Raw genomic sequence first — 21,778 nt, forward strand, 5'->3', positions numbered from 1 at the left:
CCGCTGAAAAACATCCCCACAGCATGATGCCGCCACCACCATGCTTCACTGTAGGGTTGGTACTGGCCTGGTGATGAGTGGTGCTTGATTTTTCCATTCACTCGTAAGGGTTCAATTTTTGTCTCATCAGACCAGAGGATTTTGTTTCTCATGGTCTGAGAGTTCCTAGGTGCCTTTTAGCAAACTCCTGGCACGCTGCCATGTGCTTTTTACTAAGGAGATGCTTCTGTCTGGCCACTCTACCATACAGGCCTGATTGGTGGATTGCTGCAGAGATGTTGTTCTTCTGGAAGGTTCTCCTCTCTCCACAGAGGACCGCTGGAGCTCTGACAAAGTGACCATCGGGTTATTGGTCACCTCCCTGGCCAAGACTCTTCTCCCCGTTCACTCAGCTTAGAAGACCGGCCAGCTCTAGGAAGAGTCTTGGAGGCTCCAAACTTCTTCCACTTGCGGATGATGGAGGCCGCTGTGCTCACAGGAACCTTTAAAGCAGCAGACATGTTTCTGTAACCTTCCCCAGCCTTGTGCCTCAAGACAATCCTGTCTGGGAGCTCTACTCTCAGTTCCTTTGTCTTCATGCACCGTCAACCCAGATATAGACAGGTGTGTGCCTTTCCAATCACGTCCAATCTACTTCATTTACCACAGGTAGACTCCAGCTAATCTGCTGAAACACCTCAAGGATGATCAGTGGAACCAGAACGCACCTCAGCTGCTCAATCTGAGCTTCACGTCAAACGCTGTGAATACTTATGTTCATGTGATTTCTCAAGTTTTTTATCTTTAATACATTTGCAACAACTTCAGACACCTTTTTCACATGATCATTATGGGATGTTGTGTGTTGAATCTTACGGGCAAAATGAATGTGATCCATTTTGGAATGAGGCTAAGCAACAACGTGGAATAAGTGACGCGCCGTGAATACTTTCGGGATCAAGAAGTTAGAAGACGGAACAAACCAACCTGATGACTCCATGTGAAGCGGTTTTGTTGTGAAGAACATGTGCATTTGATCATACAACGCTAAATCTGACTCCTCTAGTTAACGTCACCCCCTCAGGAACAAGGTGCACTTTGGTCTCCAGTTATCTTTGTGATATCCGGGTCAAATTACTTTACATGTCACAGCTTTCTTCTTTAAATCCTCACTGAGGGCTGATGAACGCGTTGAGGAAAACCTCAAGCTGATGGATTCTTGAACCAACAAACAAACCTGTGGGATGAGCTCTGACTAGCCTGATAAGTCATCTAACCCAGGCACTGATTAGATAAGACTCAAAGGCAGACTGGGTCAATAATTAGGCCGACCAAGCGTGGACGGGGTTAACATACGGTCTGCTTAGCTTTGGAGATGTCCTCCATTTGAACGTGCAGGTCTTCGATCTCCACCTCCATGGACTTTCGAGCTTTCACAGCTGATGCACAGGTGAACTCGGACTCCTCCAGCTGCAACAATAAATGGATGTTTCTCTTTAATCATAGTTACAACTAAATGAATGCTTTTTGGATGCTGAGGCTACCTGTGGAAGATGTGGGGAGTTGAATCTGAGATGAGCAGCATTACATAACTTCATAAACTTCATGTATTCAGCTAAATCAGGGATTTGTTTACACGTAACATTCAACACCAAATGATTGGCAAAGGGCTTGGCCCACCACCAATAGTCGATTAACTCATCCAGTCACCCAACCGTACCCTAGAAAACCACTCTCAGGGCCTTTGATCAGACTAGAGACCGCAGAACATTTATCAAAAGAACGACTGTTTAACAATCAACTTGACTCTGATGTGGACGTTGTTAGAGTTCACGGAGATGTGTGGAGGCTTTACTGATCCAGGAACTACACACAGCTGCGTCACACACAAATATAAATAACACCATAAAGTGAGGTTTACTGCGATCTCAGAGGCTTTGTGTTTTCGTGACTGGCTGGTTGTAACGAGTTTGGGGTTCCTACAGCCCTGACTGCTCAGACGGCTGATGGTGGACGGTTACCTGGTTCTTTAGTTGGGCGATCTCCCTCTTACTGGGTGCGTTGTTCTTGATGTGGTCCAACATGATCTGGGCATCAGCCAGTAGAGCCTTTGTCCTCTTCAGGTCCTTCCTCAGACGTTTCTCAGTCTCTACATCACCACTTTTCTCCTAGGAGACAGGTTCACACAGGTCATCGGACTCAGCAGCATCAGTGGGAATGTCCATCAGCTCTACTCTCTACAGGAAACTGTCTTGTTTAGTTATGAAAGTGTTCCTTTCTGGTGAGATAGATTGTTTTAAAGTTAGCTACAAAGACGGATTAGACTTGTCTTATCTAAACACACCTTTGGGTCAACATAAGTGTTAGGGACAGATGTTTTCAAACTACAGATGTTGCTGCTCTGACTCCATAAAAGTAAGGATGTCATGTGACTCACCTGGGTCCGGTTTCCAATCATGTGATTGGACCAGAGCATCCCTAGTCACAACAATACAACCATCATTAATAGTTCCTTGCTGGTGGCCATTTTAATAGAAGATGCAGAAGGTGTATGCATCACTCTGCTGCTTCTACTATCTATTCTAGACTCAACTGTAGATTCATCAGCTGCTGGGATGGAGCTGAACACTGGACCAACAAACACCCACGTACGTGGAGATAACTAAAATACCAACAGGTAGATTTACTCAGGAGGACAACGCTCACACACACACGGGAAACACAAAGGACCAGTCTACAGGACAGCTTTAAACACTGCACTAAATAAACAAGCAGGTTTACCTTAGTGGGTGGAAAACTGAAAAAATATGGAAAAGGAATTTCAAACTAATTCAGAAGGTCAGCTTTAAAAAGATCAAATGCATTCAGTTGGATAAGACACTTCTATGAGAAACAGAGGACAAGTACGATCAGAAACACGGAGGAAACATGCTAAAGAGGCCATTAGCCACTCACAACATCACCAACTAAGCCCACAAATTAAACCCGTGAAACAAATGTCTTCACATCTCTTCAGGTTTTATGGAATTCAGGAAAATACAACAAATCCAACCAAACCCTGCAACAGCAGCAGAGCTACAATAACACTAGTAGAGGTACAGCGAAGGTAACTGCATGTGGTGAACAACCAGGGTTCTCTTGGTGAGTGATGAGCCGCTCTCGTGGTCTGCCTGTATCTGTTTTGTTCTACGTGTGTGTGAGTGTGTGTGACCTTAGACAGGCTGTACTGCAGAGACACATGTCTATGCTTCAGGATGCTGGGGCAATGACAACAAAGGTGATTCTGCTCCTCCGAGGACAACGAAGAGATAGAACGTGTTAGAAAGCACTCCAAGAATTATTTCCCCCTCAGCTTCCACCGAGACTGAGTTCTAGGCTGTGTGTGTGTGTGTGTGTGTGAGTGTGTGTGTGTGTGTGTGTGTGTGTGTGTGTAGGTGCATGTGGGTACCTGAGTCTGAGCCGACAGGAGCTTCGATTCCAGCTCTCTCTTTTCCTTCAGCACCTTCTGCTTTTCATCGTACTCTTCTTCAATCTGGCCCTCCATTTGCTTAAGCTGCTCACGCACGCACGCACGCACGCACACACACACACACACACAAACACACTGATAAAGCAAATTTTGCACTTTGTAACTGACAACACTTTGGCTAGCTGTTAGCTTGTCAGTCCAGTCAAGACTAGTCTCCGTTTCCCTAGACTGAGGTTGTTCAAGCACGACCACGGAGGAGACGGTGACGATGGACAAAGCTGTAAATACTTATGTTCATGTGATTTTGCTGTTTTTCCTCAAGAGTTTTGAGGGACAAACAACATTTCCACATTGTCACTGGGAGGTGTTGTGTGCAGAACTGAGGAAAAAATATGAATTTAATCTTTTTTGGAATAATGCGGTATCTAATGTGGTAAAAGTTGGGCTTGGGCTCATGGCTGTGTGTAACCCGTCTCAGCTCAGAAAAAAAGCATCTTTACAATGATCCTGCTGACCTTTTTGCTGTAGGTCTGTCTGATCTCCTCCACCTCATCATCTTTACTTTCAATTTCCTTAGAATGGGTCTGACGCAAACGCTCCATCTCCATCTCCAGGCGTAGCTTGGCCTGAAACACACACATCACACGTTACACTCCCCCCATGTATATATGTGTGTATATTAGGGGCTGCATGGCTTAATTTTTTTAAAGTCGACAGTCAAGTAATGAAAATCGAGTCGACTTCGACTAGTCGTTGATGACGTCATACATCTGAAGCGGCGGGGTCGGTTGGTTCTGTTTCGTTCCCTCCTGACTGCCAGTGGCAGTAAACAGAGTGGATGTATCTCCTCGCGCTCTGCGCAGGTCGAGTACTAATGTAAACAAAGTCACGCACGTGACACGTAGCGCACCTGGTCGCGAGTCTATAAATTACGCGCCGATAGCTACGTTCGGGTCTCTTTGATCTTCTCGCTGTTGGCCTGGCGTGCTTCGCTGGTCAATCGCTCCGTAAGTCCGTGATTCGGATCTTATCGGTCTTGAGAGGTGAGTACTGTTTTTACTTGGCGTCTTCCTGCCCGGGACCGTGTGGTCGGAGCGCTCGAAGGAGCCCTCTGGGGCGGTGGATTGACGCTGTTATTTATCTGCTAATTGTTACCGAGTGCGGGTGGTGCGGCCGGCCGGCGCCGTTCGGACCGCCGCTGCCAGCTCGGATAGGGCTCGCTGGCGGTCGCAAGTTTTCCCCTGTGGAAAGGGGAGGTGAGTGCGGCCGGCGAGCGCTACAGGTAAGTGGGGCTGGACGTTCTGACCGTGGTGGTGGCACGCTCAGATTACCTAGCCGACACACACACACGTGTGTTGTTTTACAACGCTACCGGTGAGTGGGGCTGGACGTTCTGACCGTGGTGGTGGCACGCTCAGATTACCTAGCCGACACACACACACGTGCGTTGTTTTACAACTCCAGGACTGAATCGCGTTCTTCAGTTTTCCTCGAAGTCCTCGCTCAGTTCCTGTGGAGTCGCTGGCGTCTCCCACACCGGTAAGGATGTTGGAGTGTACGTCATGCGGGGCTCCCCTCCAGGTGGAGGACGGCCACGACTTGAACCTAAGTGCCTGGGCGTCGGTCACCTCAGAGAGGCGCTGACTGACCCGTGCATGAACTGCAGCATTTTGCCGCTGGCGGTGCGGGAGGACAGGCTACGTCAAGTGGAGTGCCTCCTGTTTGAGTCAGACCTGCCGCCCTCTGGTGTCCCTCGCCCGTGTTCCGGGAGACGGAGGGATAGACCGGCTGAGGAACGCGGCAGCCCGAGGCGCAAGAAGCGGCGTGTGGCGCAACCCTCTCGCCAGGAAGTGGACTCTTTGCGGGCGGAGGTGGAACAGCTCAAAGCGCTGCTGACCAGAGCCCCGGACGAGGGGGGCCCGGACGACATGATCTCTGTGAGGGCCTCAAATTCTGAGTTTCAGTCCCTCGAGGAGGAGGGCCCCTCTCCTGGCCGTAGTCAGGGGCTGGTGATGGAGCCCCCGGGCCTGGGAGGTCACGGTGACTCGGGGATGTCTCTCCATAGCTCAGCAAGCTCGGAGCTGGCGGAGGACCCCTGTCAGTTGCGGGCGATTTTGCGAGCGGCACTGGCCAGGATTGGACTGGACGACGTGCCGGTGGCCCGTCCGGCGGGGAATCCCTTCTTCCGCCGGGCTCCGGCGGCGCCCCCGTTTCAGGTCCCACCATCGCCAGCCTTTGTGGAGGAGCTGCAGCGGTGCTGGGGGGACCCGAGACAGCTCTCCCACCATGGTAGGGATGCCAGGACCCTGGCATCGATGCGGGAGGCAGGAACCTACGGGTTGGACCGCATGCCCCCGGTGGACCACTGCGTTGCCTCTCTGGTGCTCTCCCCGGATGAGGCATTGAGGGACAGGGTCCGCTGTCCGAGCACCCAGTGTCGGGTGACCGACAGCTTACTGTGCCGGGCTTACGACATCGGGGCACGGATGGCACGCACCAGCAATTCGCTGTCGGTGCTGTTGCTAGCCCAGTCCCAGATGCTGCAGTCGGGCGCAGCGGGGATGGCACTGGGCGATACGAACGACGCAGCCCTGCAAGCATTTGGGCTGATGTCCAGGGAGCTTGGTCGGTTGTTGGGCACACTGGTAGTGGCTCGCCGTCAGGTCTGGTTGGCGCAGGCTCCGGTGTCGGATGATTGCCGACAGAGCCTGCGCGGTCTGCCCGTGGTGCCGGGCCAGTTGTTCGGGCCCGAGGCTGAGCGGGCGTTGGAACGTCGGCGGCAGTCCAGACAAGCCGCAGAGGCCTGGAGTGGGCGTAGCGGGGCAGGGGTCCTCCCCATGCCACAGTCCAGGCCACGAGGGGCACGGGACCCTCGGCGCCGGTTTCGTCCGGCCGCCCCCTTGCAGGTCGCCCAGCAGGCCGCGGCTGCGGCAGGGACTTGGAGACGCTCGGGGGCAGGTCAGGCCCCGCCCCGGGGATCCTCGGGGCAGGACAGGGGCCGCCGCCCCCCCAGGGCCCCAAAAAGGCGTCGGGACACGGCCTGAGGGCTGTGGGCCGGCGGCGGGCAGATTTACACCACAGCACCTGGCCCTCTGGGAGGCCCAATGCGGAGACGCTTGGGTGGTTCGAACTATGTCCCAGGGCTACAGGTTGCAGTTCCGCCGTCGGCCCCCACCCCCTTCGGGGGTCAGGGTGACTTCGGTCACAGATCCTGCACGGGTCAGCATCCTGATGCAGGAAATAGATGTGCTCCTGGACAAACGGGCCATAGAGGTCGTTCCGCCGCATTTGCAGGCAGACGGCTTTTATTCGACGTATTTCTTGGTGCCCAAGAAGGACGGGCCCCTGCGGCCGGTACTGGACCTCAGGGGTCTCAATCGGTTCCTGAAGGTGCTGCCCTTCCGCATGCTTCGGACTCGCGATGTCCTTCAGGTGGTTTGTCCGGGAGAGTGGTTTACGACCATAGACCTCAAGGACGCATACTTCCATGTCCCGATCCATCTGGGGCACAGGAAGTACCTGCGGTTTTCTTTCCTCGGGAGGGTGTACCAGTTTCTGGTTCTGCCATTCGGCCTGTCTCTCGCCCCCCGAGTTTTCACGCGGTGCGTGAAGGCAGCCCTGAGCCCCCTGTGTCGGGCGGGGTTGAAGGTCCTGCCATATCTCGACGACTGGCTCGTCTGCGCGCCGTCGTGTCGCGAAGTGGGTCTGGCCACGGCCAGGGTCCTTGCCCACGTCGAGGCGCTGGGGATGACGGTGAACCTGCAGAAGAGTTCTCTGGTTCCGACTCAGCGGGTGGATTTTATCGGCATTGCCATAGATTCTGTGGCCATGCGGGCGAGGCTGACCGAGCAGAGGAGGGTCCGGATTCGGTCCTTGCTCCGGGCCTTTCGCCTTGGGGCGGCACCCCCGGTCCAGGTGTGGCTGCGACTGTTGGGGATGCTGGTCTCGGCTTCTGCACTGGTGCCTCTCGGGCTGCTCCACCTTCGGCCCTTGCAGAGGTGGTTCAACGGCTTCCGCCTGGATCCCCGGCGACACCGACGGGTCGAGCTGGAGGTCACGAGCAGCTGTGTGGCTCTTTTGCGTCATTGGGACGATGTCGCCTACCTGAGTCTCGGCGTCCCGCTTGGCGCGGTTCCCGCCAGACGGGAGGTGGTCACGACGGATGCGTCACCCCGGGGGTGGGGGGCGCATTGGCAGTGCAGGTCGGTCCAGGGGTTGTGGAGCCCCCGTCAGGCACGGCTTCACATCAATGTCCTGGAGTTGAAGACCGTCTACTTGGCGCTGAGGCGCTTCTTGCCCTTTCTGCGGGGCAAGCACGTGCTCATCCGGATGGACAGCACCTCGGCGGTGTTCCACATAAACCATCAGGGGGGCACCAGGTCGTTGCGATCGTTGAGGGAGGCTCAGACGCTGCTGACCTGGGCTTACCCTCGCTTGGCCTCCATCAGGGCGCTGCACCTTCCGGGGTGGAGGAACTCGGTGGCGGATTGCCTGTCCCGGCGGGGTTTTCCCCCGGGGGAATAGAGGTTGCACCCTCAGGTGGTGCAGAGGGTGTGGCATCAGTTCGGAGAGGCCCAGGTGGATCTGTTCGCCTCGAGGAGCAGCACACATTGCCCTCTGTGGTTCTCCCTGGCAGAGGCCGACGCCCCTCTGGGGATGGACGCCCTCGCCAATGCCTGGCCGTTGGTTCGGCTGTACGCTTTCCCGCCGTCTCCGTTGATCTTACCAACCCTCCATCGGGTGAGGGACTCGTCACACGAGGTCCTTCTGGTGGCGCCAGACTGGCCCATGAGGCTCTGGTTTCCATTGCTTCTCAGTCTGCTGAATGGAGAGCCATGGCGGTTGCCGGCGAGACGGGACCTCCTGTCTCAGATGGAGGGGAGGATTTGGCATCCGTCCCCAGATCATCTTCGGCTCACGGTGTGGCCATTGAAAGGGGCAGGCAGCCCCCAGTCGGCTTAGAGCCCTCCATCCAGCAGGTGCTGGATAGTGCCAGGGCTCCGTCTACAAGGGCCACGTACGCTCGCTGTTGGCAGCGGTTCGCTACCTGGTGTTCTGGCAGGGACGTGGACCCTGGTTCTTGTTCCCTGCATGAGGTTCTGCGGTACCTCCGGCACCTGTTCGACAAGGGCCGGGCCGCCTCGACCATTAAGGTACACCTGGCGGCTATTTCGGCCAACCACCTCTTGGTGGATGGCAGGAGCATTGGGGCTCACTGTTTGGTGACCCAGTTTCTGCGGGGCGTGAGAAGGTTGCGTCCTGCCTTGTGCAGGCCGGCACCTGCTTGGGACCTTCCCCTGGTCCTGCGGGCCATGTGTGGGCCACCCTTTGAGCCAATGACTACCGCCCCGTTGGCAGTGGTGTCTGTGAAAACCGCCTTTCTCTTGGCAGTGACGTCGGCTAAACGGGTCAGTGAGCTGCACGCACTGGACATCAGCCCCGCCTGCCTGCGGTGGAAGGCAGATGGGTCGGGGGTGACGCTGTGGCCCAACGTCGCCTTTCTTCCCAAGGTTCTGCCCGCGGGCTACGTGAATGCCGCAATCGAGCTGGGGGCGTATTTCCCTCCCCCATTTCACTCGGAGGAACAACGGCGGGCGAATTTGCTGTGACCGGTCCGGGCACTGCAGCTCTATATTGTGGCCACAAACACTGTCCGGCAGTCGAACCAGCTGTTTGTCTGTCACGGAGGAGTGAACAGGGGTCGGGCCCTCTCGAAGCAGAGGCTGTCGCATTGGGTCGTGGACGCCATTGCGATGGCTTACGCGGCAGTGGGTGCCGTGGCTCCCCCTGGGATCGTGTGCCATTCCACCAGGAGCGTTGCTACATCCTGGGCGGCGATGAGAGGTGTGCCACTGGTGGACGTCTGTGCTGCGGCGTCCTGGGCAACTCCGTGCACGTTTGCACGCTTCTACCGCCTCAACGTTGGCCACGGGTCCGCGCTCGCTTCGGCGGTGCTGCCTCTGGCGGCTACCTCCTGAGTGACGTTGAGTTTTATGTTCCTCGTGACACTTCTGGCATAAGTCATCCACTCTGTTTACTGCCACTGGCAGTCAGGAGGGAACGAAACAGAACGGAAGTTACGGTGTGACTATGGTTCTGTGAGTTCCTGGATGACTGCCAGTCACAGGGGTCACTCGGAACTTCTCGGGCGAGAAGATCCCGGGAGACCCGAACGTAGCTATCGGCGCGTAATTTATAGACTCGCGAACAGGTGCGCTACGTGTCACGTGCGTGACTTTGTTTACATTAGTACTCGACCTGCGCAGAGCGCGAGGAGATACATCCACTCTGTTTACTGCCACTGGCAGTCATCCAGGAACTCACAGAACCATAGTTACACCGTAACTTCCGTTCTCTGGAGTTTTTGACAATTAAAAGTGCGCCCACATTTTCAAAGTTAAACACATTTCTTAGAACAACGGTAGTTTCTGCTTCAGCCCTCTCCCCCCTCCCCCTGCTTCAGCCCTCTCCCCCCTCCCCCTGCTTCAGCCCTCTCCCCCCTCCCCCTGCGCAGCAGCCGCAAACTCACTGATGCGCCTGCAGCCTCTCAGAGTTCCTGCTGCTCTAAACATTAAAATAATTATTTCATTTTCTGTTCCTCACTTCTGATTACCTTCAAAGGTGTCTGTTTGTTGCAACCAGCAGGTACAAAAACTAACTTGTTTTTATTTGACAATTTTTCTGTCCTGTCTGTTTATTATCTTCCTGCATCTCCTCTCAATCCTAAAGAGAAACTGCTACCTGGGTTCATATATATTCACCTTATGAGTTACCTTTGAACTGCAGTTCTAAAAGATCTACCGACCGCTAAAACAGCAGAGTGCTCGCTGCTTGGCGGCCGCAGTGCGTCACCGGAGGACAAAACAGCATGCTCCACAGCATCAGGCAAAAATAAAAGACAGAAAACATAAAAGGAAATGAGCCGACATGAACGATCGCGTTACATTAGTTTCTGAGGTGGCGACACCTGATTTGATAATGTTACTGTGGCCGTGCTCAGGATGCAGATGTCTGGAGCGCGTCAACAATCAGAGCTTTGCATGTGCAAGCTGGTTAAGGTTAGGATGGGGGTGAGGGGAAGGTTAAATTTCAAGAGGGTAAAGGTCACAATTTGGTTAAATGTCCGTTTTACGGCGGGTGTCAGTACCGACGCTCTGGCACAGCGCGTTGCCTCCGCCTCGATCCAGATGCGCAGCCAGGGGCTCGTCACCTGCTGTCTTTTCCGAGGACTGCATCTTGTCATTATCACGTGACAGCGACTAGTCGCTGACAGGCATAAAAAGTCACTACCGAGCAGTGAGGTCGACTAGTTCATACAACCCCTAGTTTATATATATAAATAAATATATGTATATATATCTATATCTATCTATCTATAATATATATATATATATATATATATATGTGTGTGTGTGTGTTTATATATCTATCTATATCTATCTATATATATATATATATATATATATATATATATACATATATGCATGTATGTATATATATACATATATATATATATACATATGGGTACCTTTGACATTTGAATCGATCCGGTACTAATTCCCGGTACCGACGAATCGATACCGGTACTTAACGGTACCGATTTTCGATTCTTTTGAGTGTTTCATATTTTAATCTCTTTTATAATTAAATATATATTTTTCTCAATACATAACCATATTTGATAAATATCACGATAAATAACGTACAACTGTTTGTATTTTACCATCATCCTTGTAGTTTTATAAGCTGATAATTAAACTGAAGCAAACATCTTTACTGTGAACTAAATTTACTGTGTATCTTCATTCCTTTTACCGTCCTTTTTCATTTGATTTTTCCTACTGGGAAGTCAGAATTTCCGAGGAGAAAGCGAACGCACCATTAGCTGATAACAATGGTGGCAATGGAAGCTAACATATCAAGCTAATGTTACCTTAAACGGTTTATTAGCAGATTGAAACGATGAAGCCTCACACTTAGATCGTTATCACTGGTTTCATCTTCACCCAATCACCCGTCGCATTTAGTAAAGTGAAGCCAAACTTTAGAGCGCGTTCATGTTCTTCTAGTCGGAATTTCGAAGTTCCGAGGAGAATATATATATATATATATTTATATACACATACACATATATACACATATACACATATATATATACATACACATATATATATATATATATATGTATATATATATATATATATATATATATATACACATATATATATACATACACATATATATATATATATATATATATATATATATATATATATATATATATACATATATATATATATATATATATACATATACACACACACACACACACATATATATATATATATATATATATATATATATATATACACACACACATATATATACATATGTGTGTGTGTGTATGTATGTATATGCGCACACACATTTATAGTCCCTTCTCCCGGCATGCAACAGTTCAAATTGAATGGCACCATCTTGGCAGGCAGTTGTCTACAGTTAGGCTGTTGCTACTTGCGGAACACCCAAACTAGAAACGGGAAATATGTTAGGTACCTGCTTTGCCCCAGGATGTCATAACAGACATGGACAAGATAAGGGAAGAGCCAAAATCCCCAAGATCTGGAATGCCGCTAATGTTGGATCACTGCAATAAAACGCGCTAGTGACCAGGCTAAAAAGAAGCTGTGGGATCCTGGGAGCAAAGGCTTTCGCTTACACAGCGACCACTTCATATCTGGTAGTTAAACCAATATTTCCTCAACTGTATATGGTTTTTATTTTAAATGCTTTTATTACAATTCTCAGTGAGCTTCCTAAACTTATTCTGGCTTGACTTTTTCTGTCTTCAGGGTATCTGCAGGTTTAAGGGAGCTAAATTTAAGACTTTTTAAGACCCTTTTTAAGGCCATTTTGACCAAATTTAAGCAATTTTTAAAAATTTAATTTAAGCTATAATTTCCAGCTATTGCCTGGAACCGGTGCTAACCACGTCGCCAACGTGGGATTAGCCATCCAGTTACCATTAAACTTGCACTTCCCCATGGCGCAAGCTCCCACTAGCTTAACCAGCTAATGTGCTCATCTAAAAATAGCCCCCTTTCACAACCAACTGAATGTGTATTGTTCTGCTTACGCCAACATCATACACAAAAAATGCTGAACACTTACTAGAAATTTATGAAAATTTTATAGAAATAAAATAATCTTGTTTGTTGGGTCTTTGGACATTTAAGACAGTTGGAAACTGTATTTAAGGATTATTTGTCATTTTTAAGGATTTTTAAGGCCTTAAATTAGGAAAAGCAAATTTAAGACTTTTTAAGGACCCGAGGATACCTTGTGTCTTGCTGCTCATAGCAACAAGTAAACATCAAGTAAAACTTTGCCTAATCATTCGTGATTCCTGCATGCTGCTGTCTACGTAACCCTGATTGAGTCCATTCGTATCCCTCTTGGCGTTTGTATGCTCCTAGCGATGATCCGGAGTAGGACGAGGGTATGTCAGAGTATCTCAAATCCGAAAAAAGGGCTGCTCCGACAAAAGTATCCCAGGGGCATGGTAAGGGTCGGAGATGTTTACTCTATTTAATTTTTGAGCACATAAAACTTTATCTTTTATTTAAAAATGTGAAGTAAACTCCAGAAGGAGTAAAATCCAAGCTGGTCCTGTTCCCTTCGTGTACACTGATGCATGCCAGCATGGCGCCTACGCTCTGAGAGTCATGTGATGTCCGGAGCTCTATAGCTGTGCTTCAAGACATAAACGATGAACACGCACTAGAGGGCACAGGCCTGTTGATGTAGCAGGACAGACTGCTGTTTGTCTTCCTTTTAGAAGAAGATGTACAGTCTACATGTCTGCTGTGTTGGAATGGAACCAGTGCAGTGACCATTACAACCATTACCTGTCATCGTTTTAGTACATCCTAAACATTATTCCTGTATCAGTCTGTTTTATAGTCATGGCTGCTAATAAACTGAGTTTCCACCCTGACCAATGTTTCCACGGAGGACAACCCCATGGGTCTGTCCTAGTGTAGAACCCAGAGGTATGTGTAAGGAGAACACACTAAGTGCTAAAGAGCAGGCTGGACCCGATCAGAACCTTCACTCAGACCAGAGAGGCCTTAACAAGCCCGATCATTCTATCATCTCCATCTGATCAGGAGCTGTGAGCGAACCTGAGTTAGAACATCTCTGTCCAGCTGCAGAAATACTACCTGCTCCAACATCTGGATGGTTCCAGCCTGCTCGTCCAGCTCCTCCTCCTGATCTTTGACCTTGGCCTCCAGATCACGAAGCTGCTTCTTCATCTAAAGTAACACACACACATACACACACACAGGTTAGGAGTGGAAACATGGGAAAGAACTTTAATGATTCAATACGCGCACGTGTGTGCAGAATAGGGTTGTCACGGTAACCGATGTAGCGGTAAACCCCGGTAAAAAGAGTTGACAATAATAATAACTGTCTTGTTTTAAAAAATAAATAAATTATCTCGGTGGATTACCGTGGCTGCGGTGTAGGCGCGGTGACCCTTACCAGCCACCGTATCACCTGCTGAAGTTGCCGGCGGCACATGCGCACTTTGTTGTTTACAACCGAAACTTTCTTGAAGCTAAAGCAGAAATAATGGCCAAAGGAGGAGACGGCAGCACTCAGGACATTTATTATCCCTCAAAGAAGACAAAGTGGGAAGTACGGGCATCTTTTGGATATTTGAAGAATGCCGAGGGACAGCTGATAGAAGACGGCTATCCTGTTTGCAGCACGTGCAGAAAAAGTGTCTGTGAAAGGCAGCAACGCTTCAAATCTCATGACACATCTGCGTGACCATCACCCACATCTCTACAGTCAACGCAAGGCAAGCTAACGTTAGCGTTTTAGCTAAAATGCGTGATCCGAGGATTTGGGTTGAGGGAGAATGCAACGAGTCGCTATATAAAGCAGCCGCAGCGCCGCTACCTGCATATAAACCGTGTCGCGGACACCGCCATGTTGAAATGACGCTATGCATTACGGGGCTCCCAGGGGCAGATAAGAGTTGGTCTCTCTCCGAGAATAATTCTGAATTTAACAACGATTACTGCCTGATGACATTTTCTCACATCTGCAAAGCTCACTGGAAGGACACAAACCGAGGACAACATTCTCCTGATATAGGGTTTATTACTCAAGTAAGGGTAAAAAAGTATCTGATTAGAAGGCTACTTGAGTACTGAGTATCATCTGGTCTAATGTTTTTAAATGATGACATCAAGCAGACATAAAATAAGAAGTTATGGGCAAATATTGGTATTTTAAAGACTAAAGGGGAAAAATGTAAACAAATAAACAACATAATTACAAAATAACACATTTTAGGCTAAATTTAGACACAAACTGAGGACAATATTTTCCTGACATACAGGGCTTATTTAATTGTGTGAAAATGTAACATGTTTAAAAAAATACCGCGATAATACCGAAAACCGTGGTAACTTTGGTCACAATAACCGTGAGATTACATTTTTACACCGTGACAACCCCAGTGCAGACCTTTGCCTGTGATGCCTCATCCTTGGATTCCTGAGAGTTAACATCTTGCAGCTCCACCTCCAGTTGTTCCAGCTTCATGTTGATGGCACACAAATCAACGTCTTTCTCCTGGAAGACAGACGTTTGGAGTCAGAACACAGAACGCAGCAGCGGGAAGTGACGGCAGGAATATGGGATGAACACCTGTTAAGACTAGGATTAAAACTATTTGACCTGGCTTATGGCTAAATTCTGAGTGATGTCAGCCCAGGTGTGGCTGGGTGGAGTGTACAGTCGGTAAAGACGGTTCTCCCTTGCCCTGACTCCAACATGCCTACATCTAAATAGGATAGATTATCCAGAGTTTTCTCTGTAGTTATGCTGCTATAGGCTTAGACTGCTGGAGGACACACTGACCACTTTCCACACTCTACTGCTTTCTTCTACAATCTGCTCTTTAACTGTACTATTTCCTGCTAATTCAGCTGTTAACTTTATGTTCTTTCACCCTAAAACCAGCGCTGATCATAAAACAGGCTGTGCATAAACATCAATGCTCTTGAACATCTGTGCGTACAGGTCCTTGATCTACAAGTCTGAGCTTTCTTTGGCCCTGTGGAACCTGCTGGGCCTTCATGTAGGACTCAGATAAAGGATGGTGTTTCCTTGATCCACAACTATGAATGAAACAATTATGAGATGTAGTTTTTGTCACTAAAGTATCTAATAAACGGGACAGGAAAAATCTGCTTTTGTAGCCTGGAACCTCCAAAGGCCCGGTGATGCACACCTCCAGCTGCTGGCGAAGGCTGAAGACCTCAGCACTCAGTACGTCTTTCTCTCGAGCCAGTTTCTCCCTCAGGTTCCTCTCCCTCAGCACTTCCTCCTGAGCTGTACTCTGCTCGCTGTCAAACCTGCACAGGAACATCATTACACACAAATGCAGCAGAACAGTACACCCAGAAGGAACGTTTCACACACGTAAACTATGATCATCTCAAAAACCGCTCATCGGTGTTTTTGAGTCCCGACTGGGAGGCGGAGCTGACAGGCTCCGCCTCTGCTGACACCCTCTCTGCTTGGAGATCTTAGTTTAGTCACAGCTGAATGAACAAATGTGGACATTTGGGATGCAACTGAATAGGATTCTCTTAAGACCTTGAATAAATGAAAAATCTGGTGGTTTTTAGAAATAAAATTAAAAGCAACATTTTATGTGCTAATATTGACTTTACATATTGTTTTGTGTTACTATCTGTCATGACTTTTATATTTGTTCACAACCTTTTATGTTGCTTCCTTTAACCTGTCCCCTGTTGAAGGCTGTCTGTATGGTGCACCATGTTAATGTGAGTTTGAAACCACTGAATGAGTAGCACTGTCAGATGGATTCAGCATGTAAACACCACACGCACGCATGCACGCACACACACACACACACACACACACAAACACACACACAATGTGATGTCGTGAGCAAATTTTTTACATTCATTCATCTAATTTTCACTGTAGCTCTAAGTCATTTAGTATGTATGATCAGAAAAACATGGTGTGTGTGTGTGTGTGTGTGTGTGTGTGTGTGTGTGTGTGTGTGTGTGTGTGTGTGTGTGTGTGTGTGTACTGACTTCCTCTGCTTCTTCTCCAAGTCGTGGTTACGGCTCTGTTGACCCTCTAGATGAAGTTTGGTGTCCTGTAATTCAGACGTCAGCTTCTGGGTTTTCTTCTTCAACTGCTGAACGGTTCTCTGAGACTCCTCGTTATCTGCTTGTAGGTCACTGATCTGTGAGACACACACACACACACACACACACACACACACACACACACACACACACACACACACACACAGACTCAAGAATCATTGCCTCTGCTGCAGTGAGCTTAACCTTCTCTGTAATACAACGATGGGGTTTCAGTCACTAGTTGACGTTTACCAGGACGCGACCCAACAGAATGAGGTAAAACACTCAGAGAGAGCGTTCTTTGATTCAGATTGTTAGGATAGAGAGATACACACTAGGGCATTTGCAGAACTTGCAAAGAAAAAGATGCTACTGGGTACAACAAATACCAGAAGGGATTTCACCAGGAGACAGATGGAAGGAAAGCTGATGCTGCCAGCACTGCTGGAGATGCAGCGTTTGTGTTTGCTGATGAAAATAGAAGATAACACACAAAACCAGGCCAGCCCCCTGCAGGGAAAAACAGGATCATCTGGAAACTGCATGGATGGTTCATTTCTGGAATACAGGAATCATTCACAGTGCATCACTTTTTACACAACGTCAATCCAAAATGGAATAAATTAGTCCACAGTTTCATCAGTACCTACTCAGAGCGACTCAAGCCACTTGGGCTTGGCTGGACCGTATTTCCATGAGTACCGGGTACCAGGTTGTCGCACCTTTTCCCCTATGTGCTTTGATGTGGTTTCAATGCCGTTCCAACTATCGGAGGTCTACGGTAAATTTACGGTCTTTTGCGGCATGCGCACGTCTCCACATCAGTGGACCGGCTGATCAGCCCATTCTCCAGAGCGCTGAACGAAAACACAACAGCTGAGAGGAGCAAGCCCTCAAAGCTCCCAGTCAATCTCCCCCCCAGAAACCCGCCCATCTACGTCCAGACAATGGATCCCCAGAAGAACAAAGAAATGGATGCTAGTACACGGGGCAGAAAAGGTTATTTTAGGTTTTGTGTGAGAACACATGCAGGACTAACAAAGTAGAGGAAAAATGGCTGTCGGTTCAGTGAGCTTCAAATTCTTCTTTCCACCATCAGTCTGGCCATGTGGTACGTAGCAGCTACACTCGGGCAGGGGAGGTTCTGTGGTGGTCCCGATCAGATCCAGGAACCACAATCAGCACTGAAGCCTCTTGATGGCATTAACTGAAAGACCATCAAAGTCTGAGGAGTCACAACAAGGCTGCATGCTTTCTGCTCCACGGGTACCACACTTTACCACGATGGGTTTAAAACCAGCCACAGTCACAGCGATATGGTGTAAAACTACACTGAAATGTAAGCATGCACTGCCCCTATCGCCAGGAAACAACACACCACCACTTTCAGAGAAAAGCCATGATATGTCTCATATCAGCGTATTCACACGTGGAGGTTACATCTATTGTAGTTTTTATGGACGGTATTCAAAAACAATGCTGTAGCTATTTTAAATCCCAGAATTTTTCATGACTATAAAGTCACACAACCCTCGGGGAACCATTAAACTAAACCCTTCTTCACCTGTCGCTCAGATCTGAATCAGTCTGTTAGATGAACGGATTCCCTGCAGAGCTCTCTTTAAGCTTAAAGGCTGAAAATATCAAAACAATGAAATAAAATGGATGAAAACCAGCAGCATTTGAATCGGAATGACAGTCCATCATTCCCACTGAATGCGTTAGCCGAGACGCCAGACACAGCTCCAGGCCACATCTGCACCCAGGAAGTCACCAGCACCTTTTAGTAGCCAGTTCTGACAGATCCTTATTTGGATCTCCTTTCTCAGTAATGCCAGCCCTGACCCAAGACGACGTGTATCAGGACACCTCTGAGAGTGGTTGATATGAAGTCGTCTCGGCTCTGGCACGGGGCCGTGCATTCATCTCCACTCAAAGTTCCCCCTGTGCCCTCGTTGGCTGAAGGACTTTGTGTGCACCACAGAGTGACATCTTAGGGAGGTGTGATGCTGCGCCCACTCACCCTCCTCTCCAGCTGTCGTTTGTTCTGCTGTTCAACCTCCAGCTTGTCATCGAACTCCTGCTGCAGCCTCTTCTTGGTGAACTCGATCTCTCTGATGGCTCGTTCGTATTTCAGCCTCCACTCTCCTCCTGTAGCAGCAGCAGTGACAGGTCCCTCCGTAAACGTACAACAGCTACACATGACCTCAGATATAACACGGGGTTAAGGCTGAAGGGTGCAGGTTAGGTTCTATTTCGTCTAGTCTTAGCCCTTAAGCGAGCTGCTATTGGAAGGGTGATCTCAGCATCAGCCAATCATGAAGAGCTTAAATGTACGCCCACCACGTGGGCACCCCTTGTGGGTTATATAAGTGGAGCGACTCCGTTTTCTCTTCACGCCAAGCTTAAGAGCTTCCTTTAAGAGCAATTATACAAGAAAAATCTACTCACCGACCATGTCCAGCGACGCCAGGACCTGCCCGGCCTGCCAGACGGGCTCCATTTCCAGCGGCGACCTGCACGCCAAGTGTGAGGTCTGTCTCGGGGCTCACCACGCTGGCCTGGCCTTGACCCCCAGGCCTCGTGCCTGTTTTGTACCGCTCTGCCCGTGGCTGAAAAGGTCCGCCGGGTCGAGTACTTCACCCCCTCCACCGACGAGGAAATTCCGGTGGCTGGCACGTACTCGCTGGACAAGGCGTTACGGTTCTTCAACGTCGGCCAGGAGCCGGCTGGCTCCTACCGATTGGACGGTGTCATCGACAGCGAGGAGTACGACGAAGCTGGCTTCCATAGCCCTTCCCTCCTGTACAACACGGAGGTCGACCACGAGGCTGGCTGCCATAGCCCTTTTTCCCTCCTGTACAACATGGAGGTCGACGAGCCTCGCTCAGCGGGTCCTTCTGCCCCAGTGGTTTCTCGCTCCTCCCTGCCAGCAGTTAGAGCACTGCTCCAGGAGCTGCCCGCCATCATCTCCGCTGCTGCGACCCGCAAGCGGCTAGCCGTTCCAGAACCGGCTCCCCAGAGGCGGATGAATTGGCGGGAATTTTTGGGGCAACACAGACGCGCTGTCCAGACCCCGTCTGGCCGCGCTTCCCAGCTGCCATGAGCTGCTGGTCCGCCGCTTCCGAGCATGCCAGGCTCGAGGCGCCAATTTTCACATATGCGCCCATTACCAAGGTCGAGGGCTTCTCCGACCTGGGCTGGCCATCCGTTCCTCCACTGGAGCCGGACTTGACCTAGCTGTGTGGCGTCAAGAACCACCTCACTGGACCGCGAGCAGTTCCCGCTAAGCACGACCAGCTGCTGAGGCGGCTCGCCGATCGCGCACACCAGTGCGCCTTCCAGACCGGCGCTGCAGGAAATACCATCGCCTTCTCGCCTTTGGCGTTTCCAAAATGGTGGAGGAGCTTGACGCTCCTGTCGAGTCAAAAACAATCATTACTACAACTGCTGATGCCATCCTCAATCTGTGCGCTGCTGTACTCACCGGTTCTGCTCGCATTGCTGCCTGGCAGACCCTTATCCAGCGGCCTTGTGGCTCATGGCCCTGCCCTCCATTCCTGAACACCTGCACAGAGAGATGCTGGAAGGCCACATCACCTCTGACGTTCTGTTTGGTCCCCATCTTACGAGCATCATCTAGAGGGCTCAGCGGCTGAACTTTCAGCCACGGTGCGAGACCTGGTCCACTCTCGGTCAGCCTGCACTCCGGCCGTTCCCCCAGAGGATGGGACGAACGGCGCGGAAACTCCATGCGCCCAGCTGCACGGCCCGCCCCGCGGAGCCGGCCTCCCGCTGAGGCGGGACCAGGGAGTTGGCGGCCAACGGTTCCGAACGAGCCAGCAGACACAGCTTGGCAGTCACAGGAACCTCGCCGAAAACAACCACGAAAACGACTCGTTGGGGGGAATGTGTGTGCTTATGGCTGCAATGTTAACTCTGTGAATTGATTTGGTTTTGAAATAAAACTCAAAAAACGTCACATCGAGAGCAGAATCCTACAGTCCTCTGCAGAACCTTCTGCCGAATCCTCACACATGATGTTCCCCGCACCAAGCACTGCAGCACATCTGCATGTTCACACAGTCGGACTCGGTCATGTTACACGGTTAGCTGTAAAAGGGTGCGCTCCATTTGCGCACCGCCTACGGCCAGGCCCGACTCATCCCGCTTCCCCCCACAACGTTGGGTGGGACGGGATGTCATGGCACTGTCGCGACCACGCGCAAAGCGCGCACATTGCGCGGCTCCATCCGCTGGCACTTTGACGTTCCCGTGCACGGGCCCGGCTCCCACTCGTCCTTCATGGACTCCACGCTCTGCGGTGCGGATCAGCCTCTTCCAGCTGTTTCACACTCGCTCTTTCGAGCACAGCCCTCCATGGGTCGCTCCCAGTTCTCCGGTACGAGCGACGGCTGTAAGGGTGCGAAACCAATCCTCAGACGTTGCTCACGTGACCTCGAGCACACGTCCGCTGTCGGAACGCGCGCACGAATGCCTCCCTTTCGGCTACTCGCTAGCCCAGCGCACTTTCTCCAAATGTCTGGAGACCGCGCTGCAGCCACTGCACGGCGGAAACGAGGGTTTTATTTTACCGGGACGATCTGCTCCGATGCGCCCGGTCCGAGGACGGGGCGTCAGTGCAAACCAGGAGGTTAACAGAGCATCTGTCAACCCTGAGGTTTTCTATAAATTGGGGGAAGAACTTCGTTCTTCCATCCCAGTCGATTATGTTTCTCGGGGTGGAGCTGAACGCCTCTCTAATGAGAGCACGTTCGTCGCCGGTGAGAGCGGAAGATCTCACCACGGTGATCTCCCGCGTGCAACTCCGCGAGATCGTGAGAGCCCTGTTAGTCATGAGACTTCTGGGCATGATGGCTGCAGCCCACTCGGTGGTGCTGCTGGGGTTGTTGCACTCGAGGCGCCTGCAAAGTTGGTTCATCTGCCTCCGGGTACACCCGATACGTCAGAAGAGACGTATGTTGAGGGTTCCCCCCTCAGTGGGCGGGGACCTCGCTCACTGGGGGAATCCCTGCATCCCCTCACACGGGATTCCCATCGGACGTCCTGCGTCACACGTATCCGTGTTTACGTATGCGTCACTGTCTGGGGTGGAGGGCAC

General features: G+C 50.5%; 2 protein-coding genes across 11 annotated transcripts in view; both read right to left on the bottom strand.

Moving 5' to 3' along the window:
- myo18ab (myosin XVIIIA b) overlaps positions 1-21,778 on the bottom strand; it is a 159,102-nt gene that overhangs the window by 33,271 nt on the left and 104,053 nt on the right. For all 10 annotated transcript variants that reach the window (XM_070543733.1, XM_054734261.2, XM_054734260.2 and 7 more), the window contains 9 exons: positions 18,680-18,807; positions 16,600-16,754; positions 15,762-15,885; positions 14,993-15,100; positions 13,672-13,764; positions 3,964-4,074; positions 3,428-3,532; positions 2,001-2,147; positions 1,336-1,449 (listed from right to left, as the gene is read on the bottom strand). In XM_070543733.1, coding sequence (XP_070399834.1) covers positions 1,336-1,449; positions 2,001-2,147; positions 3,428-3,532; positions 3,964-4,074; positions 13,672-13,764; positions 14,993-15,100; positions 15,762-15,885; positions 16,600-16,754; positions 18,680-18,807 — 1,085 coding nt within the window. The remainder of the gene's footprint in view (positions 1-1,335; positions 1,450-2,000; positions 2,148-3,427; positions 3,533-3,963; positions 4,075-13,671; positions 13,765-14,992; positions 15,101-15,761; positions 15,886-16,599; positions 16,755-18,679; positions 18,808-21,778) is intronic.
- LOC129154562 (uncharacterized) lies at positions 19,158-20,421 on the bottom strand. Its single transcript, XM_054734275.2, has 2 exons — positions 20,144-20,421; positions 19,158-20,073 (listed from the first exon to the last, which is right to left on the bottom strand). The coding sequence occupies exons 1-2, from the start codon at positions 20,408-20,410 to the stop codon at positions 19,393-19,395; spliced, it is 948 nt and encodes a 315-aa protein (XP_054590250.2). The 5' UTR covers positions 20,411-20,421; the 3' UTR covers positions 19,158-19,392.

This window comes from Nothobranchius furzeri, chromosome 13 (assembly GCF_043380555.1).
Source record: "Nothobranchius furzeri strain GRZ-AD chromosome 13, NfurGRZ-RIMD1, whole genome shotgun sequence".
NCBI classification, from domain to species: Eukaryota; Metazoa; Chordata; class Actinopteri; order Cyprinodontiformes; family Nothobranchiidae; genus Nothobranchius; species Nothobranchius furzeri.

Coding starts and splice junctions, on each gene's coding strand:
- LOC129154562 (XM_054734275.2), bottom strand. CDS start 20,410: ATGGAGTTTCCGCGCCGTTCGTCCCATCCTCTGGGGGAACGGCCGGAG. Junction 20,074..20,143: donor CAGCAATGCGAGCAGAACCG/GTGAGTACAGCA, acceptor TTGACTCGACAG/GAGCGTCAAGCTCCTCCACC.